The following is an 18007-nucleotide window of genomic DNA, read 5'->3' as shown; positions in this document are numbered from 1 at the left end:
CAGCCTCCTCCTCCCTGGTTTAAGCGACTCTCCTGTCTCAGCCTCTCCCAAGTAGCTAGATTACAGGCATATGCCACCACACCCTGCTAATTTTTGTATTTATTTTGTAGAGATGGGGTTTTGCCATATTGCTCAGACTGGTCTGGAACTCCTGACCTCAGGTGATCTGTCCACCTCAGACTCCCAAAGTTCTGGGATTAGAGGTGTGAATCACTGTGCTGGGCTGATACACTATTTTAGTTAAACGTTGATACGATACTGGATCCCCAGAATATGGGAAGCAGGGAGAGTAAAACCAGAGGAAGGGAGAACTGAAGTGAGGACAAGATCAAGGTGAGGTTGGTGACTTTCAGAGTGGAGATGTAAGAAGTAGTCATTTTGGAGGGAAAAATTAGTATTTCTTGGTGATTAATAAGGGAGAGAAGCAGATGGAAGCTCTTGTCTTCCAGATTAATTAATCCAATAAACATTTGTGTGTGCCTGTTATTTTCCATAATCTGACATAGGCATTTGCTATATAAAGGCACACAGACCTGTATGGGCCTCTAGGTATTGATGGTGTTTTAGGTCTGGATAGCTTGCTGCTTGCATTCATGAAAATAGAGAATTTGGGAGCAAGTGCTAGTTTGGGTATTAAGCCAACCTGTCTAGTTGTAAACAAGTTAAGTTCTCTGCCACAGATATGGATATGAAATGTGGCTGTAGTAATTTTTATTTGGTCCTCATGAAATTTGTTTAGGATTACAGACATTTGATTGTAAAGTTCCATTAGTGTTCAGAGAAATGATATTTTTAGGCATCTGGAAAGATATCTTTTTCTCCAGATGTGGCAAATATGGTATTTAGTGATCAAACAACATTGCAATGAAACTTTGGCTTTTAAGTAATTTGTATTTAGTGTTTTTTGGTTCTATTTCTGGAAGAAAAACATTTCTGAATCTTACCTGCTTAAATTTACGTGTTTCATACAGGCTTGTCAATTCTAGTTATTCTCAGTATTGAAATAATGGCATTTAAATAAATTTAGCTTAGATAATTTTTTTTTCTGTTTTATTTTTTTACTTTGCAGCAGTAATTCTCCAACTTAAGGGTAAATAGAATCTCCTGGTGGGCTTGTTAAAGCAGGTCTCTGGGTTCCGTTCCTGGAGCTTCTGCTTCAGTAGATCTCGGGTGGGGTTGGAAATTTGCATTTTCAGCAAGGTGGTACTTATGTTAAGAATTATTGTTATATAATAAGGAATAAGATTATATCATAAGACACCACAATTTAGCTTCTAAAAAATAAAGACTATTAACACCTAAGAAATAAACTTAATTTTCATAAATATACAACTCAAATCCAAATCTCCTTAGGATGTGATAAATAAGATTTTTATCACTGTCTTTCCTAAAATTTTATTACTCTAATTTATTTAGCAATAGAATAAATTTGAAAAATCTCCTTAAAATACATCAAAGACATCATAAGTAGTGTTCTCTATTTATAAGAAAAAGTTGAGTATTTAGAGATATTTGAAATTATAATTCACTTACCCTTATACTTTTCCTTGCAGTTAAAAATCAGACTTCAGTTTTAAAAAAAATGTAATACCTACAGTGAAAATCCAAAAGCACCCATTCATTAAAAGGTAGCTGGTTTTGTTTTCTACTCTTTTTCCATCTACCTCCATCAGCCCCATGGTTCCCTGAAGTTCAAAACCCAAAACTCATTTAGGATTAAATGTGACAATATGGTTAATGTAGTATGTCAACCCAAATTAGTTTCAGTAATTTAAAAAAGAATCTTATGTTTTTTAGCTAATGGGAATGACAGCAAGAAATTTAAACGAGATAGACCTCCCTGTTCGCCTTCCCGTGTTCTCCATCTTCGAAAAATTCCATGTGATGTCACCGAAGCAGAGATCATATCATTAGGTCTACCATTTGGCAGAGTAACTAATCTTTTGATGTTGAAAGAAAAAAGGCAGGTATGTAATATTTAAAGATTGACACAAAGTGATTATCTCTAGGTGTTAGTGTTACTGATAATTTTTATTTTATTAAGCTTTTTTGTATTTTTAAAATTTCATACTATGAACATAAATTAGTTTTAAAAGTAGATTTTCTTGGGGGAATTGTAACAGGAAGCAACAAACAATAACTTATCTTTTTTCTTCTTAACAAGAAAGAAATTTTACATTTTAGTTAATTCGTTTTTAATTTTCTTTGTATTACACAGTGGTTTATCAAATGTCCGATGATTAGAAGAAAATGCTGATAGATATAAATCATACCTCATTTGGCAAATTAAAGGACAGTTAAGTTTTCAAAAATCTCAATAAAAATGTGTTGTCAAAAGTCAAAATCACAACACATGTAAACATGATTTGATTGGCTTTTATTTGTGATTCTAGAACTGAGAAACACCTCAATCTGTAAAATAGAATGAATGTTCCACTGGACAAGACATAACAGTTGTTTTTTTTTTATAAGGTGGTAAGAAGGAAGTGACAATTGTTTAAAAAGTGAATTTGTTAACATCAAGTTATTGTGTTACTTTTCCTGTAAAGGTTAGAGCAGAGGGAATTTATTGTGCTGATTCAGGTAGGCCACACTCTTTCTGATTGGTTGCTGTAAATCTCCTGTTTTCAGGAAAAACTGGTTTGTTTGGGGATTTACCTGCTATGCTTTGCCTGGGTGACTCCATTTTGATTTGGACTGGTCTGCTGGGGCATAGTACAGGAGGCTAGTCCAAAATAACATCCTCTCAGAAAGTTTAACAGAATATTTTAGATACAGAATTAATATGTGGCTTTTTTCATAATTCTAAAGAGACTGTAAAGAGTCTTCATTTGAGAAGTGAGCAGGTTCTTCAGATGAATAAGGAAACTTGTCTCTGTGGTGACCATGACAAAAAATAGAATACTTGTCATGTTTATTTTAATAATTGTATGTCCTCTTGTTCCAACTCAGACCCCACTGGGATGAATTCTTTAGTTCTTTCCAAGTTTTGGGTTGTCCTAAAAATCTTTTATACTGCTCATTACTGTAAAGAAGAGGACAACAAATCTAGGCCCTAGGTATTTTGTAGTATATTGTCATGTATATTACTGTTTCTTCTGCTTTTGGTAAATAATAAGTTTAAGAAACTTTGTAAATATATTTATAAATAAATATATTGGTAAGCATTGGGCATGAAAGAGGTTGAATGATGATGTCTGAGTTCCCTATCTTTAGTAAATTACTTAATATCCTCTTTAATTCAGATGAGGTTACTAAGATTTGGAGAAGTAACATGCCTTAATATTTGGCCCTTGTTGTAGTTCCACATTTGTCTTAAATCCTTTGGAGACAGTGCATCCTGCCAGTTAGATCTTTATTTTAACAATTGCTACTATTGAGAATAGTATGGTTTGCATGATTTGAACAGAGACAACATGGCCATGTCTAATGGCTAATTGCCTGTGAAAGGCTGAGCAGGCAACATCATAATTTTGTCTCTGCTACTGGTTCTGGGTTTATTTTATCGGTAAGATAACCGTGTTATGTTAATTGCTTGTGTTTTGATCATAAATCCTGTTTAGAAAATATCTTTTTAGTAATACACTTCAATAAGAGATTCTGATTTGAGTCACTAGAACCACTTATGAGTGATAACCTTTCCCAGGGCATCTGCAGGGTGGAGTGTTGGGGGCCAAATGGGGATTATTTTTACCAGCCTTCCTCTGGGTAGTGACTTTTGGCTGTCTCTCCACTTCAAACTATGAAAATTGGATTTTTTGACTAGATACTTAAATAAAACGTAAGTAATTACTGGACTCCATGTGGAAAACATTATTTTTACATATGAAATTTTAGGTACTTTGTACTTTAAGAAAGAAAATACTGTGACAAGAATCATATATTCTAAATATGGTGTTTAGCTTTTCCTTTATGTGACTGATGTTAGAAATTGAGTTTGTTCTTAACATTTAGAAAGGAGATTGCAGAAATATACCCATATAGTAAATATTATTGTTTACAAATTGTTTGTTGGAAGATGATTTAAATATAGTTAGTTAGAAACTAGCTAGTTGCCATAGCTGTTTTTCCTGCCTTGATCATTTTTATCCTATTGTCATAGAAAAATTAGAAAAAATATGTTATTGACACAGTGGATAATGGCTTCAAAGTGCATCCTGGATATTTTTACCTTTTAAATAGAATAAATGACTTGAAGTCAATTTTGCTCTTTTAAAATGGTGGACTTTTTATTTATTTGGGGAGTTTTATTTATTTATTGTGGGTTAATTTGTGATGTTTCATCCACTGTCACATGGCTGACATTACTGTTTCGTAGAACACTGGTGGTTCATGTGGAGCATTTCATTGGTTCAGTTGTTACATTTGGTTGGTACAGTTATACATCGTGTTTAACATCTGTCCAGTTAAAATTGCTTTTCTAGACTTTATGTGGAAACATTTGACAAGGTAACTATAAACAACGAAATAGTTTAATTTAGAGATATTTGCCATTTCATGTGTTCAGTAAAGTTTATTGTTAACAAATGCATATTTTATAAATTGTAAATGTTTTATGCATAACTTGAAGTGGTTGATAAATGTTGGCTAATTAAATACTCTTATGGCTGGGTATGGTGGCACTTGCCTCAAAGATTGCTTGAGTCTGAGCGTTCTGAACTGTAGTGTACTAAGCTGATCTGGTAGCAGTATGGTCCAGGCTGCCTAAGGAGGGGTGAACTGGCCCAGATCAAAACCTGAGCAGGTCAGAACTGCTGTGCTGATCAGTAGTGAGATCATGCCTGTGAATAGCCACTGCATTCCAGCCCAGGCAACATATCAAGACCCCTGTCTCTTAAAAAAATGGATGGATGAATGAATGAATAATTAAATAAATAAATACCTTCTTTTGTAGTAAATAAGGAATTGGATTGTCTAGAAATTTGTGTTGATTTGGATCAGGAGTGGTTTTTGCATTTTAAATTTGAGATGTTCTTACAGGTGGTTTTGAGGACTCAGAATGGTTGATGTCTATAGTTTTATCTTTCTAACTAACCATTAACATAGGGGGACAGAGGCTGGGCACAGTGGTTTACGCCTGTAATCCCACCACTTTGGGAGGCTGAGGCAGGAGGATTACTTGAGCTGCGGAGTTCAATACCAGCCTGGGCAGTGTAGTGAGACCTCATCTCTATCTATAAGAATTGTAAAAAATTAGCCAAGTGTGGTGGCACCCACCTGTAGTCCAACTACTTGGGAGGCTGAGATGGGAGGATCGCTTGATCCCAGGAAGTGGAGGTTGCAGTGAGCTGAGATCTTGCCACTGTACTCCATTGTAGTGAGACCATCTCAAAAAATAAAAAATGAAATAAAGTAAGATGGGGGACAAAATCTACCACCTAAAGCTTTGTAAGTATCTTATTCTTGTAAGAGGAAGCTGTGTGTACAGTAAGATATAAATATCAAGTGGCTTTTGCCACCTCAGCTTTTCCCAAGACATTCTTCAGATATCTACTATTAGTACAGTGACTACAGATATCAAGTCACTTGAATGACTTAATATTGACTCAGTGTAGGAAGTTCTCAGATTTCCATAGTTTGAATAATTGATCCTTTATACCTTATTTTTAAAAATATTCTGTATTTGGAAGATTATAAGCTATTTTCTTTTCTTTTGAGACAGAGTCTCGCTCTGTTGCCCAGGTTGGAGTACACTGGAGTTCACTGGCGTGATCTCGGACTGACTGCAACCTCTGCCTCCCAGGTTCAAGTGATTCTCCTGCCTCAGCCTCTCGAGAAGCTAGGATTATAGACGCCTGCCACCACACCTGGCTAATTTTTTGTGTGTGATTTTAGTAGAGATGGGGTTACATCATGTTAGCCAGGCTGGTCTTGAACTCCTGACCCTCAAGTGATCTGCCTGCTGCAGCCTCTCAAAGTATTCAGATCACAGGCGTGAGCCACTACACCTGGCCTTATTTTCTGATACAGGTTGAATATCTCTAATCTGAAAATGAGGTGCTCCAAAATCTGAAACTTTCTGAGTGCCATAACAATCAAAGGAAATGCTCACTGGAGCATTTTGGGTTCTGAATTTTTTAATTAGGGTTGCTCAGCTAGTAAGTATCTAAGGCAAATATTTAATATTACAAAATCTGAAATCCAAAATACTTCCTAAGCATTTTGAATAAGGAATACTCAGCCTGTACCTCAGAATTAAATATGACATATACATCTGTGTTTTAATGAATGCCTTAATACTTAAAAAGGAACCTAAGACTGGGCACAGTATCTCATGCCTGTAATCCTAGCACTTTGGGAGACTGAGGTGGGCAGATCACTTGAGGTCAGGAGTTTGAGACCAGCCTGGCTAACATGGTGAAAACCTGGCTCTACTAAAAATGCAAAAATTAGCCAGGTGTGATGGTGCATGCCTGTAATCTCAGTTACTCAGGAGGCTCAGGCAGGAGAATCGTTTGAACCCTGGAGGCGGAGGTTGCAGTGAGCTGAGATCATGCCACTGCACTCCAGCCTGGGCGACAGAGTGAGACTATCTCAAAAAAAAAAAAAAAAATTTGGAATTGGAAAATTACCACTTAATTAACTGGTTTTATGTGTTTGTTTGTTTTTTCTTGTTTCTTCCTAGAAATACTTAAAAAGACAAATCTAAAGTGTACACTATCATATGAGTAAAAGGTGAAAGATTTATACCATTTGAAGAGAAACTAGAGTGTTGATCACCATTTTACAGGGATGTTTTTCAGAAGCTGAGTTTAGTAGTTTTATTCTGAAAAATCTCATACAGTTCAACTAACAAGAATTAAAAATCATCTCACTTAAAACTCATCTCATGTTAGAGCTACGAAGAGACATAAAGATCCTGTTAGTGCTTCATGGTTTTCTTTTTTTTTTTTTTTGAGACAGAGTTTCGCTCTTGTTACCCAGGCTGGAGTGCAATAGCATGATTTTGTCTCGCTGCAGCCTCCACCTCCTGGGATCAGGCAATTCTTCTGCCTCAGCCTCCTGAGTAGCTGGGATTACAGGCATGCACCACCATGCCCAGCTAATTTTTTGTATTTTTAGTAGAGATGGGGTTTCACCATGTTGACTAGGATGGTCTCGATCTCTTAATCGAGATCCACCCGCCTTGGCCTCCCAAAGTGCTGGGATTACAGGCGCTTCATGTTTTATATGAGGAAACTAAGGCTCAGAGGTGTTAATGATTAAGTTGTCATAGCTAAGCATAGATTTTAATCAAGTTCCCTTTCTACCATATCATGCTAGTTCTCATTTCTTGCTGTCACATATGTTGGTAAAGTATGACATAATAAAACTGTTACTGAAAAAAGTGAATGCTCTATTTTATTTATAAATGGCTGTTTTAAAAAAGAGTAAAAGGAGAATAAACTGTTTTGCCCCATCTCTTCTAAGAATCTGGCTATTTTAGAGCAGTGTTTCTCAATTTTTTTTTTTTCTTCCTGTTCCCTTAAAGACTCTTTTTAGCCCTTTTACTCTCTAATTGCCCCCCATTAAGTTTAGTATCTGTTTATGTATTGTAGCCTTTTTTTTCTTACATGGAGTTTTGTTCAGTCACCCAGGCTGGAGTGCAATGGCGAGATCTTGGCTCACTGCAACCTCCGCCTCCTGGGGTCAAGTGATTCTCCTGCCTCAGCCGCCTGAGTAGCTGGGATTACAGAGATCCACTATCATGCCTGGCTAATTTTTATATTTTTAGTAGAGATGAAGTTTCACCCTCTTGGCCAGGCTGGTCTTAAACTCCTGACCTCATCTATCCACCCACCTTGGCTTCCCAAAGTGCTGGGATTACAGGCGTGAACCATCATGCCCAGCCGTAGCCTCTGTATTTTTAATGATAAACTTAAATCACAACCCCTGAAAACATCCATTTACAATGGTGACGTACACATTTATTTTGATCTTTTAAATTATTTCTAGATTTTAAAAGAAACAGAAATAAAAGGAAAACCAAAAACTCACTTACATAAAATCACTTAATCAACTGGCAGTTAACAAATCCTTTGAGACAGTGTTTTACTGTGTTACCCATGCTGGAGTGCAGTGGTGCCTCAACCTCCCAGGCTCAAGCACCTCAGCCCCTCACCACCCTGCCCACCATGCCCAGCTAAGTTTTAAAAATTTTTGGTAGAGATGGGTTCTCCCTATGTTGCCCAGGCTGGTGTTGAACTCCTGGGCTCAAGCAATCCTCCCATCTTCTCTTCCCAAAGTGGTTGCAATTACAGTTGTGAACCACCATGCCTGGCTTCTCAAGTTCTTCAGTGAACCCAGCTTTTTAGATGTTTCTAATTAACATCCATGATATTTTGAAGCAAAGGCTCCCCCCGCCCCAGAGGTAATACCATTTTACTTGAGAATGCATGGGTTTAGAGCAAGCTAGAATGGCAACATATCTCTTGGCTTTCAAAACGGTGAGCTTTCACTTTACCTTCTTGTGTTTATTGCAGGCTTTCTTAGAAATGGCTTCTGAGGAAGCTGCTGTTACTATGGTGAATTATTACACTCCTTTTACTCCTCACCTTCGAAGCCAGCCTGTTTATATTCAGTATTCCAATCACAGAGAACTTAAGACTGACAATCTACCTAATCAAGCTGTAAGTATTAAAGGTGTTTTTAAAAATAGGTATAGGAACACATGGTATGATAACTTAGATATTTTACAGATGAAGAAAACTGAATGTGTTTTTTTTTCATTTTAGGATACTTTACTAGTGATAACTGTATATGTAAATTCTTCCCCAAATTCTTAAGAATAAGAAAGCAGTGCCATTTAGAAACATACTAGAAGTTCATTTTTTCTCTTGAAACTATTTCCACAATAAAAAAGGAGAAAAAATATTTATTGTTTTTGTTTTTTGTTTTGTTTTGTTTTTTGAGACGGAGTTTCGCTCTTGTTTACCCAGGCTGGAGTGCAATGGTGCGATCTCGGCTCACCACAACTTCCGCCTCCTGGGTTCAAGCAATTCTCCTGCCTCAGCCTCCTGAGTAGCTGGGATTACAGGCACGCGCCACCATGCCCAACTAATTTTTTGTATTTTTAGTGGAGACGGGGTTTCACCATGTTGACCAGGATGATCTCGATCTCTTGACCTCGTGATCCACCCGCCTTGGCCTCCCAAAGTGCTGGGATTACAGGCGTGAGCCACTGCGGCCGGCCCTTAAAAATATTTATTGTTATATACACCTTAAAATCTCAGATCTGAAGGAACTTTTGGAAGTCATTCATTTCAATCATCTTTTTATAGACTGTAACAAAGGCATTGAGAAATTGAGTGATATTAAGTAATGGAACTTAAGACATTAATAAGAATTTGTGTAGAATTGTTCATTAAATGATTTTTGACTCCTCAAGATGAATGTGAAATGTAGCATAGCAACATTTCTTACCCATTTTTCTGTTACTTTGGTGTAGCTAACGTTGAGTCTTTTGTGTCTTTCCTTGTTGATTTTTAAGTGGTTAAAAATAGTATGATTTGGAGTTATTTAAGGAGAGAAAATCTTTGTCCACAAAGCAAATACATTTTAAGAAAGTATTTTTTTAAATTATGATTTTAAGGGCATGTTTGGCCTCTGTATTCTTGCTCCAGACAAAGAACTCCTCCAGCTCTGATTTTGTGTTGAAAGGCAGTATAATGTAAGCTGTTGAGATTAGTTTTCCACATTGTTTGAAACGGCGACATTTACTGCATACAATCCTTAACTTACTTTAAGCAATATTAATGGCATATAATAAACTATATAAACTTATAATAAATAAATACAATATTAGATGTTTTTAAAAAATAGACTTTTTTTAAAAAAAAGTTGTCATTACAAATTGTGTATCAGATACATGCTTATGGTACACCGATCAATGAAAAAAAGTAAAAGAGAAAAGAACCAAAACCAATCCAGTTACCCAGAGATAACTAATAACTAGTATCTATATATCTAATTTTATACAAAATGTTTTGAAATATTTTTTCTGTGTAATATTATGGACATGGGTTTATTGCAACAAATAGCGATGTCTCATCAGCTTTTAATGACTATAATGCTCCCTTGTATAGGAGAATTATAATTTGTCCAATTTCTTTTTGATATACACTGAAATTGTTTCCAGTGTATATTCCAATCCAATAAAATGTACATTGCCATACAATACAATGTATATTCCAGTGTATGTGTATGAAATTGCCAGGACAAAGCATGTGCCTCTTTTAAATTTTGATATATGTTGCGTGATTGCTTTCTGTAGAGATGATATGCTTAGAGTCCCACAAATATAATGGATGAGCAAGTGGCTTTCTAGTCTTTAATAGGTAGATGAGTAATTATATCTTATTTTTTACTTTTACTTGACAATTTGTAAAATACTTAAACGGATTTCTGTTAGTGCCATTTTCCCCATTTTTTTAATAATAGTAAAATATACGTGACATAAAATTTACCATTTCAGTCACTTTAAAATGTAGTTCGATGGCATTAAGTACATTTACATTGTTGTATAGTCACCAGCACACTCCATCTCTAGATGCCATTTCTCATCGCCTCAAACTGAAACACTCCATCCATCATACAGTAACTTCCTATTCCTTTCTCCCTCCCACCTCTGGCAACTACCATTCTACCTTCAGTCTCTATGAATTTTTAAATATTTTTATATGTATAGTCAAATCTCTTAGGATGTCATAATACAGTCTGACTTTGGTACCATGCTAAGAAAGACCTCGTACACCAAGATTAAAAAAAGAATCTACGTATGTTTTTTTCTAATAATTGATAATTTAAAAAATAATCTACATATGTTTTCTTTCATGTTGTGGTTCTTATGTCTATAGGAATTTTTTTGGATGTGGGGAATGAGGGTAGGGCTTCAGTCTTTTTTTACTCCAAGAGACTAGTTTCTCCTGCATTGTTTTTGAATAACTCATTTATTTCCCACTAATGTGAAACTTGTCCTTTATCATATATTAGTTTTCTATACACACACTATGCCTGCTGATCATATGTACACACACACACTCACTTGCACTCTTGTCTAACCTTCCTATATATTCTGCTTTACATTTTACTCTCGTGTGTGTGAGCTCACATCCTATGCATTCCATGTTTAACCTTGACTACCTTTTGAATTCCAAAAGCTTAGATTCCATTTCTGCATCTGTGCTCTAAGGCTTCATTTTTTTTCGTTGGGGTGGGGCATGGTATTTTGCTCTTTGTCAAGGCTGGAGTGAAGTGGCACCATCTTGGCTGGGATTATAGGTGCCCATCACCATTCCGGGCGAATTTTTATATTTTTTGTAGAGATTAAAAATACAGTGTCAGGAGTCTGGAACCTGACATCAGGTGATCCACCCGCTTCTGCCTCCCAAAGTGCTAGGAGCCCCTAAGGCTTAATATATGGTAGGGCAAGACCTTATTTCTTACTCTCTTTTCAGAAATTAACTGATTAAATATTTTGCCTATTTCTCCAGATAAATTTTGAAATTATTTTGGTAACTCTTGTCCCCCGAAAAAACACAGTTGGAATTGGGTTGATGTTATAGATTAATTTGTGTTAATTAATTATGCAAATTAATTATATTGCTCTCTGATTCTTTTAAGGAGGAAGTTTTATTTTGTTTGTTTTCTTTTGTCTTTCAGTAGAGTTTTAAATTTTCCTTCATGTAACTCCTGCAGTTTTCTCATTAGTGTGATTCCCAAATATGTTAGTATAAATCTTGAAGAAGAAAAAACAATTTAATAACTCTTAAAGATTGGATTATTCCAAAGAGAAGCAGTGAGAAATTCCAGTTGCTTGGTAACCAAAGCCAGCCTAAATGACCTAGTTTATTCTTAGATAGACTTCATTTCTTCCCAATACTTTTTCCATCATGTTGCGTTTGTACAATTTTTATGCATTGATGTCTGATAAAATACAATAATTGTTTTTTATTTTATTTTTTTATTTTAGACAGCATAATTAGGAAACATACATTAATTTTTAAAATTCAAACTCCTACATCAAACCTGACGTCAAAGTTACACTACCTGTTTGATATTTTTAAAGTACGATAATGTCTTTTTATTCTGACATTTCCAGAAAGCTGATAGATGAGTGTTTCATTCCTTTTTGTTCTCTGAATAGCAGTCTATCCCAAAATATGCATATTACCTTTTCAGTTTATGGACTTATTGACAGAAGATCAGGTGAATATTAAGTGTTTTTGTTTCCTTGATTTAAACTAGTTTCCTTGATTTAAACTAAAATTACAACTGTAAAATTTAGATAATATTATGAGATACAGCATTTGAGAAATGGTTGTGTTAATGGCAGTCATTATTGTATTGGTTTTTCTTGACCTTGTGGATGAAAGTTTATAAATCTGCCATGAGATGACCATAGAAGTATTTTTTCTAAAAAGCCATCAAACTTAACGCTTTGCAAGATCTGTGCATTTTTTATCGTATGTTAATTTTCATCTTCTCAATCTGAGAAATGTCTTTTTTACATTTTCCAGGCATTTAAAAATTTTACATGATGTATACATTACTCCTTATCCCACATTAATTAAATCTGTTTTCCTGATCGTACTGTTGCTATTATTTCCTTTAGTAATTTAACTATTCCAGAGAGTTTGTTACCCAAACATTTTAAAATTATTTTCCATGATAGGAGTTCTGCTTTTTCATAATTTTTAGCATCAGACACACTTATTTTATTTTATCTTTGAGACAGGATATTGCTCTGTGGCCCCAAAGATAATAATAATAGTTGGTTTACATTTTGAGAGAATCACAAAGTTAGAAAAAAGTTTTCGTTATAGTACAAAGAAGTTTTGATTTCTTGAGCCTTTTGAGAATAAGTTGTCACTCTGGTCCTTCTTTTTTGTCCACTATTTTTAGTGTGCATTTCCTACAAACTAGAACATTCTTCTGTTAACCAGAATACAACAGTCAACATTAGGAAGTTAACATTGATAAAGAAGTTTCCACCATTCCTCATACCCCATGTATGTTTTGCCAGTTGACCCAATAGTGCTTGTTTATAGCAAAAGGATTCAGTTAGGATCACATTTCCATTTAATTGTAATATCTTTTTAGTTTACCTTTTAAGGCCTTTCATAACCTTGACACTGTTGAAAATTATAAGCAATTTATTTTCAAGAATATCCCTCAATGTGGATTTGACATTTCCTTGTGATTCAATTGAGAGTATCTGTCTTTGACAGAGCATCACAGAAATAATGCTCTTTTCATTGCAGCATAAAATTTCATTTGCTGTATTAGTAATGATGGGCTCTTTGATCACTTGATTAGGGTGGTGTTTGCCAGCCTTCTCCACTATAAAGTTACTGCTTACAAAGGGGAAAGAGTAGTATGTTGTGGGAAGGTACTTTAAGACTGTGTAAATATACTGTTCCTCATCAGCTGTTAATTTATGAGTATGGACTAAAGGTTTCCTATGTTATTTGATGGGTTTTTGTTTTTAACAGTTGTTAGTATTTTGATACACAAATTGTCCTACATTTGGCCAGTGCAGGCTCCTTCAAGCTGGTTTCTATGTCCTTTAGAATATCCCTATCATTCTTTGAACATTTCCTTGCATTCTGATCAATGCTCCCTCCCGCTGCCTCAAAACAAAAATGTTTTATACTCATCTTGTGATCTGGGTCCCAGTTCTGGAACCAGCTCTTCTTTTAGAGTGCCCTGTTCCTTTTAGTGAAGAATGTTTAGAAGCCTGTCTTGCCTACTCTTCTTGGGTGTAAACATCCCATGTCATGGTCTTTAATGTTGCTTTCATATTTCTTCTCCCATTGTCTTTTGAAGATTAGAAAATAAAAATTATATCCAAATGTTCTCTGTTTCTTCATGTACTTTTTTTCTTCAAGTAAATTTAAGCACCTTTTAAAAATACTGTGTCATTGTGATAAGCGGGCAGGTCTTTGTTGACTGATTACAAATTTAGGATGTGTACCCCTAGACAAAGTAGGTAAATTCTTGTCTTACTTAACTATATTGCTTCATATTGTTTTCTGTCAGTGAAATTTTAGGATTCATATAATGTGTCTGTATAATCAAAAGTTCTCATTCTGGGTTGTTCTATAGCGAGCCCAAGCTGCACTGCAGGCTGTCAGTGCCGTCCAGTCAGGAAGCCTGGCCCTTTCTGGAGGTCCTTCCAATGAAGGCACAGTCCTACCTGGGCAGAGCCCTGTGCTTCGAATAATTATTGAAAACCTCTTTTACCCTGTTACTCTGGAAGTTCTTCATCAGGTAAGGAGGAATAAATACTCATAAGAAAGTTGTCAAATATGGTCTCTGAAACTTTTGATGTTTTTTATAATAAGTTTTTTTAGCTTATTGGTTTTAGCTGATATATTTGTGTTTTGTTGTTGTTGTTGTTGTTGTTTGAGGTGGAGTCTAGCTCAATGCCATGCTGGTGTGCATTGGTAAGATCTCAGCTCACCGTAGTCTTCACCTCCCAGGTTCGAGTGATTCTCCTGCTTCAGCCTCCCGAGTAGTTGGGACTACAGGTGCACGGCACCATGCCCAGCTGATTTTTGTATTTTTAGTAGAGACAGGGTTTTCACCATGTTGGCCAGGATGGTTTTGATCTCTTGACCTCGTGATCCACCTCAGCCTCCCAGAAGTGCTGGGATTACAGGCGTGAGCCAGGGCACTAGCTGATATATTTGTTTCAATAGTGAAAAAAATTTTTATCATTGTGTTTCATACAAGAAATAGTATCAGTTAGAGGTAACTTTTTAACAGCCTCCTTTTTCTAACTTGAATAATGATTAAAAAGGGTATAAAACATTTTGATTTTTTTCTTAGAGATAAGCATGAAAATGAACAAAGCATAGGATACTGTGAAAAGTCCAGGTAGTACTTGTTCATTAGAAAGTAATGTCACTGCTGAGTACAACTAATTTATTTCTGTTGACAACTTCTTACGTTTATTATTGATTTAAAAATTCTAAAGGAAAAGTGTGTAATAAGTCTTCTTGTGTAATATGAATATACCACGTTAAATATTGACTGATGCCCCACCTAAGCTTCATACACTACCCATTGATACATCCAAATTTTCTTGATAAAACAAATCATGGTGAGTAATATGTAGAATTTAAGAATTGAAGGTCAACTAGTTTCATAATTTTGTAGTAAATAAATTCGAAATCCAAATAATTGGCAAGTATTCAATATTGAATATTTGTAGAGAATAATTGAAGAGCCAATTAGAATTGAAGCTTCCTGATGTAATTTCCAATGTTTTGTTTTTGAATGCTTACCAATACTCTCTTTCTATATATGTATATCTTCAAAATGTAATATACAGTTATTGGGTAATCTGTGAATATAAATGTTTGACATATAGCCCCAAAGTTTAGTCAGTTTGTGTCCTCTTTAGCTATATATTGATTTCATTTCATTACACTTATCAACCAACATATTAAAGTACTACAACACATCCCTTGCTTACTTTCATTTAACAGAGTCATGCCTTTGGGTTTGTAGTATGTGCAGAGTCATGGGGGTGTGTGTGTGCTTGTATATGTAAGAATTGAAATGCATCTTACTCTAGGCTCACATTTTACAAATAAAGAAGCTAGGGCCCTTAGAAGTTCAGTTGCTTTCCCGCAGTCCTTGTACCAATTGGCAGTAGAGCTCAGACACATTTCTTAGTAAAGTCTTGTGCCATGCATATATTAAAATATGCCATTGAGTAGGCCTACTGGGTTCCCCTTTGATAGTTTTCTGAGTACCATTTTAAAAACATATGCATTTGTGAAGCATGTCCTAAGGAGGACTTGAGCAATGGTATCCTGAGCCACAGTTGCTTTATGAAAGGGTGTAGCCATTGCTTAAGTGATTGGTTTCATTGTTCTTGAGGATTTTCTTCTCTTCTGTTTATCCCACAAAGTGGCCTTGAAGACTAATGTGATCTTCAGCAGTGTTTGTTCCAGGTTGCTACTGTAACATTGTAGCCATTGCTAACTTACACTCTTTTCTAAAATATGTTCTTGTGCCTATGTCCCAACACTGCTATCAGCCAGCTGCAAGTATAGCGATGGTCATGTGGTCCTGTCTTATCATTCCATTTACCATCTCCCTGACCACAGTTAACAAATTTTGTTTTTCCGTCAAGAGACCTGAAGGTGACGAGGAATAATTCTGAGTGTCCTCAATAGCAACTGCTGGGTTAGGACTCTCAGTCTTTCAGCTATAGCACTCCCTTGTTTAACCCTCTTTACCACTGCTATTGAAATAAAACCAACTCCTTATGAAGTTCCCCAAATGCTGACTTCTCCCCCATCTCTTTATCTTCATTACCTAACAATCTTATGCTTATTTAACACCTGTCTTTTCTGGCACTGTCCCTCCCTCCCTCCTTCCCTATTCTGATGCTTAGTTCTGTCCTTAGTCCATTTCTAGCTTGTATTTCTCAGGTCGGAAACACTGTTTACCCAGGTAGTCATCTGGCAGGATTGACGTCATTCAGCTCTCAGCTCAAATGTTACCTCTTCAGGGAGCTTTAATCCAATTACTTTAAGCAAGCCCTCACCCCTGGCACTCTATCCCATTAGCCAACTAAGAGGCAGTCTGGCATAATGGTTACAGATACAGGGTCTGGAACTAGTTTGAATCCTGACTCTACTGCCTCTGTAGCCTTGAGCAAGTAACTTACTTCTATTTCTGTTTTTTTTATAATGAAGATGATGTTCTCTCTCTTATTTTTTCATTGAGAGGATTATATGAGTTAATATATTTAAAGTACTTATTACATAGGATAGTGCCTGATACATATTAAGTGCCCAAGAAGGTGTCGGGCCTGTAATCCCAAAACTTTGGGAAGCCAAGGCGGGTGGATGACTTAAGGTCAAGAGTTCAACTCCAGCCTGGTTTCACACCAACATGGTGAAACCCTATCTCTACTAAAAATATAAAAAATTATCCAGGTATGGTGGCACATACCTGTAGTCCTACCTATTCTGGAAGGTGAGGCAGGAGAATCACTTGAATCCAGGAGGCTGAGATTGCAGTGAGCTGAAATTGTGCCACTGTACTCCAGCCTGGGCAGCAGAGCAAGACTTCGTCTCAAGAAATACAATAAAATAATAATAATAAAAAGAATTAAGTGCCCAAGAAGTGTTTTTTTTTTTTTTGAGACAGTCTTGCTTCGTTGCCAGGCACCAGGCTGGAGTACAGTGGCACAATTTTGGCTCACTGCAACCTCTGCCTCCCGGTTCAAGCAGTTTTTCTGCCTTAGGCTCCCGAGTAGCTGGGACTACAGGCACGCACCACCATGCCCAGCTGATTTTTGTATTTTTAGTAGAGACAGGGTTTAACCATGTTGGCCAGGATAGTCTCGATCTCTTGACCTCATGATCCACCTGCCTTGGCCTCCCAAAGTGCTGGGATTACAGGTGTGAGCCACTGCGCTTGGCCCAAGAAGTGTTAGCTCTACTGATCAAATGCTAGTAAAGAGCAATGTAAGAAACTGGTTCTTTCTCTTGTACTCTTGTGGGTAAGACACTAATTTCATAAATAACGGCATAAAATGTGATGAATTACGGTAGGGGAATATACAGAAGTGTGGAGTTGGTTGTATCTGTTACAACTAATTAGCTAATATTTTATCATATTCTTTGCTGAAAATTGGTTCTGGCTCAACTACTGTCTAACGTCTATAGAAACCAGTGTTCCTTTTAGCTCATGGTAAGGGAATTGAGAGTGACTGAAATGGGATTGATGCTATTTTAGATGAAGGAAGTTAGGGAAAGTTATTAATAATGGTATTTGAGCAGAGGTTTACAGGATGTAAAGTTATGTATGTTTGTGAAGAAATAATGATCCAGTCAGAAAGAACAGGAGATGTAAAGTGCCTAAGGTGGAAGTGTTCTTGTTGTGTTCAAGTATCAGAAAGAAGGCTGATGTCACTGGAATGAAGAGAGTAAGAAAGCCCTATGTGAGACGGCATCAGAGCAGTGATGATGCAAAGCGTTTATAATTTCTTATACTGGATAAG

The 18007-nt window shown here is 36.1% G+C and overlaps 1 protein-coding gene across 21 annotated transcripts in view; it reads left to right on the top strand.

Annotated features, from left to right (window-relative positions):
• PTBP3 (polypyrimidine tract binding protein 3) overlaps positions 1-18007 on the top strand; it is a 115984-nt gene that overhangs the window by 57712 nt on the left and 40265 nt on the right. For 10 of the 21 annotated variants that reach the window (XM_009001323.6, XM_054258979.2, XM_003732033.7 and 7 more), the window contains 3 exons: positions 1798-1967; positions 8463-8609; positions 14086-14250. In XM_009001323.6, the coding sequence (XP_008999571.1) occupies positions 1798-1967; positions 8463-8609; positions 14086-14250 (482 nt within the window). The remainder of the gene's footprint in view (positions 1-1797; positions 1968-8462; positions 8610-14085; positions 14251-18007) is intronic. The other 11 variants (XM_054258981.2, XM_009001324.6, XM_078374401.1 and 8 more) reach the window with 3 other exon arrangements.

The sequence above is a fragment of the Callithrix jacchus genome, chromosome 1, assembly GCF_049354715.1.
Source record: "Callithrix jacchus isolate 240 chromosome 1, calJac240_pri, whole genome shotgun sequence".
Lineage (NCBI taxonomy): Eukaryota > Metazoa > Chordata > Mammalia > Primates > Cebidae > Callithrix > Callithrix jacchus.
Note: the sequence above shows the minus strand (reverse complement) of the source record. Positions and strands in the feature narration are given on the sequence as shown.